Consider the following 9428-nt stretch of genomic DNA (forward strand, 5'->3'; position numbering starts at 1 on the left):
GCCTAGAGTTGGAGAGACTAATATATATATATATTGCCTAGAGTTGGAGAGACTAATGAGATGTTCTCTGCGATCTAAGCACAAGATTTAAGCAGTAACTTAATTAATAATAATCATCCATGGGCCGGACGATACGGAGGAATCGGTTATGAGCAAACGTGTGGAAGTTTACACTAGGTCTACGAACACACCGTACCACCTTGCGGTGTTGAATTGCTACATAAAAAAAGTAAAAAGCCTTATTGACAGAGATGCTCACGTGAATGCTAAAAATGCATATGCACTGCATCTAGCCATCTTGCTGAGACACAAAGATATCGTAAAAATCAGGTTAGCAAATAGTGCCGATGTCAACTTGAAAATGGAAAGGGGAGAGATCCATGTTGCTGTGCGAGAAAGACAAGAAGAAATTTGCAACTTGCTACTTGAAGCAGAAGTTGACGTTCACGCCAAAGACGAAATCGGACTAACGGCGTTGCATCTAGCCATTGGGGAGACACACAAAGATATCGTACAAATCCTCATAGATCAGGGTACCAATGTCAACTTGAAAACTGAACATGGCGAGACACCGCTTCATTTTGCTGCAGAAATAGGACTAGAAGAAATTTGCAGGTTGCTAATCGAGAGAGGAGCTGACGTTCATGCCAAAAACGAAATCGGACTAACGGCGTTGCATCTAGCCATTCTGGAGACACATAAAGATATCGTACAAATCCTCATAGATCAGGGTGCCGATGTCAACGTGAAAACTGAATATGGCGAGACACCGCTTCATTTTGCTGCAGAAATAGGACTAGAAGAAATTTGCAGGTTGCTAATCGAGAGAGGAGCTGACGTTCATGCCAAAGACGAAATCGGAGTAACGGCGTTGCATCTAGCCATTCGGGAGACACACAAAGATATAGTACAAATCCTCATAGATCAGGGTGCCGATGTCAACGTGAAAACTAAAGAGGGCGCGACAGCGCTCCATTGTGCTGCGCAAGTAGGATTAGTACAAATTCGCAGGTTGCTCATTGAGAGAGGAGCTGACGTGGATGTCGAAGACAACAGTAGATTAATGGCGCTCTTTGAAGAAATTCAGGCGAGACACAAAGATATCATACAAATCCTCGTAGATCATGGTGTCGATGTCAACGTGAAAACTGGAATGGGCGAAACACCGCTTCATTTTGCTGCGCAAGTAGGACTAAACGAAACTTACAAGTTGCTACTCGAGAGAGGTACTGACGTGGATGCCGAAGACGAAAACGGATTAACGGCGCTGTCTGAAGCCCTACAGAAGAGACAGAAAGATATCGTACAAAGCCTCGTAGATCAGGGTGCCGATATCAACTCGAAAACTGAAATTAGCATGGAGACACCGCTTCATATTGCTGCGCAAGCAGGACTACAAGAAATTTGCAGGTTCCTACTCGAAAAAGGCGTTGACGTGAATACTCAAAACGAAAAAGGAGAAACGGCACTGCACCTAGCCATTCGGAAGGGACACAAAGATATTGTACAAATCCTCGTAGAACGTGGTGCCGAAATCAACGTGAAAACTCGAATAGGCGAGTCACCGCTCCATTTTGCTGCGCAAGTAAGAGTAGACGAAACTTGCAGGTTGCTAATCCAGAGAGGAGCTGACGTGCATGCCGAACACAAAAACGGATTAAAGGCTCTGTTGGTAGCCATTCAGGAGAGACACAAAGATATCGTTCAGATCCTCGTAGATCAGGGTGCCGATGTCAACTTAAAAACTGAATGTGGCGAGACACCGCTCCACTGTGCTGCGCAAGTAGGACTAAACGAAACTCACAATTTACTAGCCGAGAGAGGAACTGATGTAGATGTTGAAGACAAAAGTGGAAGAACGGCACTGTACCTAGCCATTCTGAAGACACACAAAGATATCGTGCAAATCCTCGTAGATCAGGGTGCCGATGTCAAATTGAAAAGTTGGATGGGCGATACAGTGCTTCATTTTGCTGCGCAAGTAGGAGTAGAAGAAACTTGCAGGTTGCTACTCGAAAGAGGCGTTGACGTGAATGCTCAAAACAAAAAAGGAGAAACGGCACTGCACCTAGCCATTCAGATGAGACACAAAGATATAGTACAAATTCTCGTACATCAGGGCGCCGATGTCAACGGGAAAACGTCATGGGGCGACACACCGCTTGGGTGTGCTGCGCGAGAAGGACTAGAAGAAACATGCAGGTTGCTAATCGACAGAGGTGCTGACGTGCATGCCCATGACGGAAGTGGAACGACAGCACTGCACCTAGCCATTCAGCAGAGGCACAAACATATCGTACAGATCCTCCTAGACCAGGGTATCGATGTCAATTTGAGAAATCAAAGGGGCGAGACACCGCTTCATTTTGCTGCGCGACTAGGACAAGAAGAAATTATCAGGTTGCTAATGTACAGAGTTGACGTTGATGTCGAAGACAAGAGTGGATTAATGGCGCTGTTTGAAGCCATTCAGAAGAGACACAAAGATATCGTACAAATCCTCGTAGATCAGGGTGCCGATGTCAAATTGAAAACTAAAACAGGCGAGACGCCTCTCCATTTTGCTGCGCAAGTAGGACTAGACGAAACTTGCAGGTTGCTAATCCAGAGAGGAGCTGACGTGCATGCCGAAGACGAAAACGGATTAAAGGCGCTGTTGGTAGCCATTCAGGAGAGACACAAAGATATCGTTCAGATCCTCGTAGATCAGGGTGCCGATGTCAACTTGAAAACTGAAACAGGCAAGACGCCTCTCCATTTTGCTGCGCAAGTAGGACTAGACGAAACTTGCAGGTTGCTACTCGAGAGAGGAACTGACGTGGATGCCGAAGACAAAAGTGGAAGAACGGCAATGCACCTTGCCGTTCAGAAGAGACACAAAGATATCGTACAAATCCTCGTAAATCAGGGTGCCGATGTCAACTTGAAAACTGAAACAGGCGAGACGCCTCTCCATTTTGCTGCGCAAGTAGGACGTGACGAAACTTACAGGTTGCTACTCGAGAAAGGAACTGACGTGGATGCCGAAAACAAAAATGGAAGAACGGCAAGGTGCATTGCCGTTCAGAAGACACACAAAGATATCGTACAAATTCTCGTAGAACATGGTGCCGATGTCAATTTGAGAAATGAAAGGGGCGATACACCGTTTTATTTGGCTGTGCAAGAAAGGCAAGAAGAAATTTGCAGATTGCTAATCAGAGGAGGTGCTGACATAGATGCCAAAGAGGAAGATGGAAAAACATTACTGCACACAGCCATTCAGGAGAGACACGAAGATATCGTGCAAATCCTCGTAAATCAGGGTGCCGATGTCAATTTGAAAACTAAAACAGGCGAGACACCGCTCCATCTTGCTGCGCAAGCCGATCTAGAAGAAATTTGCAGGTTGCGACTCCACGGTCCTGTCCTATGGTTTGAAACCACTCAGAAGAGACACAAAGATATCGTGCAAATCCTCGTAGATCAGGGTGCCGATGTCAACGTGAAAACTGTAATGGGCGAGACACCGCTTCATTTTGCTGTGCAAGTAGGAGTAAAAGAAACTTGCAAGTTGCTACTCGAGAGAGGAACTGACGTGGATGCCGAAGACGAAAACGGACTAACGGCGTTGCATCTAGCCATTCGGGAGACACACAAAGATATCGTACAAATCCTCGTAGATCAGGGTGCCGATGTCAACGTGAAAACTAAAGGGGGCGAGACACCGCTCCATTGTGCTGCGCGACTAGGATTAGAAGAAATTCGCAGGTTGCTAATTGAGAGAGGAATTGACACGAGTAAGCTCGAAGACTTCGGTAAAAAAACGGCACTGCACCTAGCCATTCAGAAGAGAAAGAAAGATATCATACAAATCCTCATAGAACATGGTGCCGACGTCAACTTGAAAATGGAAGGAGGCGAAACACCGCTACATTTTGTTATGCGAGAAAGACAAGAAGAAATTTGGAGGTTGCTAATCAAAGGAGGTGCTGACGTGAATGTCAAAGATATAGATGGAAACTCGGCACTGCACCTAGCCATTCAGAAGAGACACAAAGATATCGTACATATCCTCGTAGATCAGGGTGCCAATGTCAATTTGAAAACTGATAGGGGCGAGACACCGCTCCATTTTGCTGTACGAGAAGGACAAGAAGAAATTTGCAGGTTGCTACTCGCGAAAAAGGCGTTGACGTGAATGCCAAAGAGGAAAGGGGATACACAGCGTTACATGTTGCCGCTGAAAGTGGTCAAACATATTTCATAGAAGTTCTCTTGAATTGGGGCATCGACATCGATGCCATAAATGTGGATGGTAATACTGCACTTCATCTTGCATCCCGCGCCAATAAGTATGAAGCCGTTCTGACTCTCATAGATAACGGGTCCGACGTAAACATTATTAACAAAAACCATAAAACAGCGTTGCACTTACACTGTTCTAAGTTTAAACGTATGTACTGTTTTCCCATTATCAAGGCACTAATTAAAATGCAGATTGTTAGCTTGAACATGAATAACGGAAATGTGGAGAATCTTTATCTCACTATGGATTTAATCGTGCCGCCTCAGTTCGTGAAGAATTGTATTGAAGAGATAAAGAGAATGAAAAGCACAAAAATTAACGATAGTATCCTAACATTCCATGATATCCTAACAAAACGCATAGACCAAATAGCATTATACGCGAGAAATGAAGATGTTGTTCAGGTTTTGAAAGAGGGCAATTACCGTAGAGAATTTCCTAAGTACGAAGACATAATAGAACGTCGTTTCAACAGAGGTATGGTACAAAAGAAGTTGTTAGATGTGGGCGTTATATTTCTCCGCCGTTACTTCACCAGAAATTATGATTTACCTTGTATTCAAAGAATATTAAACTACCTCAGTAACCTGGACCTAATGAGTTTGAGAGATGCTTGTAAAGACATACGTTCTAACATTAACGATACAACAAAACGGGAAATACTGTAATATTTACTACTTACTATTGTTATACTTGTTCATTAATATTTTGATACCAATAAATAGACATTTTGTGTTTTATTTACGATATTTTCTCTTTCCTTTCCATCCCCTAGCTTCACTTCGCAGCTGTTCTCCATTTCAGTTCTCCGTAGTATAAATTATTTCTATTGAAATATATTCTGTTTTATCAGCTGTCTTTCATCTTCTAACGTTTCTTCTTGTCATCTTGCCTGTAATGATGTTCTTATTACGCTTGCCTTTGGAATTATGTCTCACGTCTAGCGCTTGGTTCTTTGGAAATATTGATTGCATCAAACTCAAATGCTCTCGCATCAGATTAGACAGTCTAGCGGAAGTATAAATTCTTTCCAAGTTGTATTATTAATTACGAAGTAAATTCAGTGAGGGAAAGCATAGCGAAATATCTAAAAACAAACGATCGATTCAATTTTCGTACTCTGGATTATATACGTGCATTCAACTGATTATTTGAAAATTTTGCAGTGTGCAGTGTGCACGCTTTTCGGCGCGTTGCGGTGTCTCGTTCAGTGGCATTAGTTCGGCAGAGCGGGGTGCCGTAAGACAAGGGTTAATAAAAATTGTTACATCAATTTTTTATACAAATCGTTCATGAGACTTATATACGTGTCTAGGATGTACACACATTGTACTTCAGTATAATCAGCATAATTTGAAACGTCGTTTTAATAGAATGCACATGATTTCACATTGAGAAGTTATACATGCTGGAGAGAAAGATCATGGAACGCAACGGAAAAGACGGAAGGATATTGGAATACCAACTAGGAGTGCGGTATTTAATTTGGTTGGAATTAATTTACCACCAAAAATAGAGTAATTGATATTATAAAATAAAGAACAAATAGAATACTTGGATCGTCGCAAAGTATTGTTCCTATTCTTATTACTTTTTGCCCATCCTTTTTCTTTTCATATTTTTAATTTAAAAAGGATTTTTGTTATAGAGAATGAAACTTCTGAGACAGGTATGAACAAGTTTTTAAATTTATATTTCAAGTTTTTTTCAGCAAGGTAAGAGTCTAGATTAGAATTTCTGTACCTCGAATTGTACATCGATCTATCAATAATTTAATGTATGTCGCCTACAATTGGACTTTGAAAATTGGGATTAGTAATTTGTTGAAGGTACATGAAATAAAAATGCCAATATTCATTTCCATTAATTTATTAATCAGATATTTACACATTTTTACAATAAATTAGATTCGGAACAGAGGAAATTTATTTCAATAGAAGTCCATTTAGACAATGTTATGTACATGCGAAATAAGAAATAAAGAGAAAATAGTCAGCATCTCCTCGGTGGTTCTACTTTTCAAGGCAACCAAGTGGCTACATAGTTAAGTTGTGAATAAAGTTCTATACGCAATACGAGAGTAAAGTTGACCATTCGCGCGGGTGATTACTAAATCCACCCGCGGGAATAATCAACGATCGTAATTTTGGTTTTGCCTCAATGCGAAAAGGATTAAATCCAGTCTTTCTTTCCATGACTCCGTTTCTCCTCACGAAACTCACTCATATAGACATTCTCTTAATAAATATTGAGAATTATTAACAATATGCGCGCAATATGCGTAACATTGGCTAGCTGGCCATCACTACGCATTTGGGTGATACCGGTTATAATATTTTCAAATTCTATTTTCAATTTTTACGCGCGGTCTTAGAAGCGACGGGCCAACTCCGAATTAATCTTGAGGATACCCGAGCCAACCTACCGTGGCTAGGCGCGGGCTCTACACATGCTCTCATTGGTCAGTGTTTTTCGTTAATAATTCAAAAACCATGCCTCACTTTCCATTTTGCCAAAAGAAATTGTTGTTCAGAAACGCTTAGAGAATCACGTCTCTTCAGTTCTAACACTTTTTCTGGGACACCCTGTATAAGTCTATAGAATTGACACATTTATCATTACCTCTCCTCGTGGCGGGCAATAGAACTAGACAAGGCCAGGCGAAAGCATTGTTTGGCATAGCAATATCTTTGTATTTTTTATTAACAAAATAAGTGCAATGGAGGTCGGCGAGTTTACATCACGTAAAAAGAGTACCAACTGGGATTCTTGTGCAGTAGAACATTGTGGGAGCAGAGCAAATAAAAATTCAAACCTTAGTTATCATCGCTTCCCTCGCGCAAACGAACGCTTTGTAAACAAACAGAACCTATTTGGCAACTCTGAGAAGATAGATCTCTTCAATGCATGGAAGAATGCTTTAAAAATCAGCAATATTACTAAAAGAACAAGAGTGTGCTCGTTGCATTTTAAAAAATCTGATTACTTATTCGCAGGTAAAGCTTCTTTTTACAAAAGAGTTAAGTTATCTTGTCACATTTTAATATGATACGATATGATTGTGAACATTTTTCTTTGTAGATGTTCAAGCAAGTAGAAGGTATTTGAAAAAAAACGCAGTACCTTCTTGTAATCTACCAGGTGATGAAATTAAAAAGATTAAGGAAGAAAAAGATAAAGCAAGATTAGAAAGGCGAGAAAAGCGGAGTGATGCAAGCAATAGCATAAGTAGCATTAGAACGAATGAATCGTTAGAAGCAAGTACAGGACAAGCAGTGGATACAGTCGTTTGTGTAAAAAGTGAGAATATTGTAATGCTGAAGGAAGAAGTCATTCATGAAGAAAATGAGATACAAGAAAATATGTACATTGGACAAAATGTAAATGATGAAACCAGTTCAGAAATTGATGCGACTCAACATTTCTTAAGCGATATGCTAGTGAAATCTGAAACTCCAGAGCCATTAGTGAAAGATCAAATAGTACAAGTAAACACTGATTGCTTATTGCCAAATATAATGAGAAGTTTACAAAATAATAAGCAATTGAGTACTGCAACAGGTCTGGAATCATTTGAATTATTAAATACTATTGTAGACATAGTAAAAGACGTATCTAATAATAAATTTGAACATTACAATATGATAATGAATACAAGAGATAGAGTGATCATGACATACGTGAAGTTAAAACAGAATATCTCATACGATTTTCTAGCAGTTCTTTTTGACTGCTATTCATCAAAACATTGTCAACATATTGTCGATGAAATGATAAAGATATTGAGCAAATGTTTAAAAACAGCAATTCCATGGCCATCAAGAGAAGAAATCTCGAAAAATTTACCAAAATGTTTTGAAGGTTTTGAAAATGTACGAGTGGTTCTGAACTGTACAGAAATTTTTATACAGCACCCTGCAAATCTCTGCTGTCAAGCACTAACGTATTCACATTACAAGAATTCCGATACTATAAAAGTAATGACGGGTGTATCGCCAGCTGGCAATATTACATTTGTTAGTAAAATGTACGGTGGGAGAGCAACGGACTCTGATATATTTCATCAAAGTGATCTAATTAAATTACTAGAGCCTGGTGATGGAGTCATGGTGGATCGTGGATTTTTAATCGATGAAGTGTGTCGAGTCAATAAATGGAAATGCATCAAACCACCATTTTTAAAGGATGAAAAACAGTTTACCAAAGAAGAGTCACTTTTGACTTCTAAAATAGCCGCAGCTCGTGTACACATTGAACGATTAAATGAAAGAATGCAGACTTTTAAAATCCTTGGATCATCAATGCCCTCAACGCTTGTGCCTCTTGCAGAAGACATTTTTACAGTAATTTGTGGCACAATTAATATGAGTGCACCAATTTTAAATGATGATGAATTTATGGATTCACAATGAACCATTAAATCATATAATCATCGAAGGACGCTGTAGCGATCCGAAAGCAAATTTGAGTCTGGAGATGGCAGCTTGACGCCGGCAACTGGCGTACATGGAACTACACAAAATGGTAATCTTAAATTTATGTATACTTGCTTTTATTTCGAGTATTTTTTCTTTTATACTGAGAGACTTTATTTACGAACACCGACGAAGGATTATTAAACAGAGTTAATGAGGCTTTATGCAGGCAATTTTTGATGCCCTTTAGAATATATTGCCACTGAAATAAAATAAATGGAAATAGAAAGCAAGACACTCGTCGGTGCCGAACAGTTGCCAGATGCAATAAAGATCCTAAACAATTTTCTTCTTAGAACTCGACTAGTTAAGAGATAATTGGCGATGAACGAACTAATTAATTGATTAGTCATGAGGTATTCGAGATGGAAGAAAATTGTATACGACCTTTTTGCAGGAAACGGCAGTACCTACAATTTTTATTTGAAGTATTTTTCGAAATTCTGAAAAAAGAATTTAAATTTTTTCAAAATTTTGTCATGGTACCCCGTCAGATTCTTTAAAATTCTTGTTTTTCTTTCGTAGCTCCAGTCATCAGCTGAAAATAATGCCGTTTGCAGTTTCGCATGCTCAGTCGAATAAGCAAATGCTCAGTCGAATAAGCAAATGCTTATTCGAACAAGCAAATGCTTATTCGAAGAAGAAATTCTTATTCGACCGAAGGA

General features: G+C 39.8%; 2 protein-coding genes across 2 annotated transcripts in view; both read left to right on the top strand.

Annotated features, from left to right (window-relative positions):
• LOC108623593 (serine/threonine-protein phosphatase 6 regulatory ankyrin repeat subunit A-like) overlaps positions 1–5028 on the top strand; it is a 9096-nt gene extending 4068 nt beyond the window's left edge. Inside the window, exon 2 of the mRNA XM_026812413.1 lies at positions 542–5028. Coding sequence (XP_026668214.1) covers positions 542–4180 — 3639 coding nt within the window. The 3' untranslated portion in view covers positions 4181–5028. The remainder of the gene's footprint in view (positions 1–541) is intronic.
• A 1979-nt stretch (positions 5029–7007) lies between these two features.
• Positions 7008–9420, top strand: LOC108623597 (uncharacterized). The gene is made up of 2 exons (XM_026812411.1): positions 7008–7284; positions 7370–9420. Exons 1-2 carry the CDS (start codon positions 7008–7010, stop codon positions 8698–8700), a joined length of 1608 nt encoding a protein of 535 aa, XP_026668212.1. The 3' UTR covers positions 8701–9420.
• The last annotated feature ends 8 nt before the right edge of the window (positions 9421–9428 follow it).

This window comes from Ceratina calcarata, unplaced genomic scaffold (assembly GCF_001652005.2).
Source record: "Ceratina calcarata isolate Rehan_Ccalc_2016 unplaced genomic scaffold, ASM165200v1 scaffold279.2, whole genome shotgun sequence".
Lineage (NCBI taxonomy): Eukaryota > Metazoa > Arthropoda > Insecta > Hymenoptera > Apidae > Ceratina > Ceratina calcarata.

Bases quoted from the DNA above. Each gene is read 5' to 3' on its own strand.
- LOC108623597 (XM_026812411.1), top strand. From the start codon at position 7,008: ATGGAGGTCGGCGAGTTTACATCACGTAAAAAGAGTACCAACTGGGAT. The intron at 7,285-7,369 runs GTAAAGCTTCTT...TTTTCTTTGTAG, and splicing joins ATCTGATTACTTATTCGCAG to ATGTTCAAGCAAGTAGAAGG.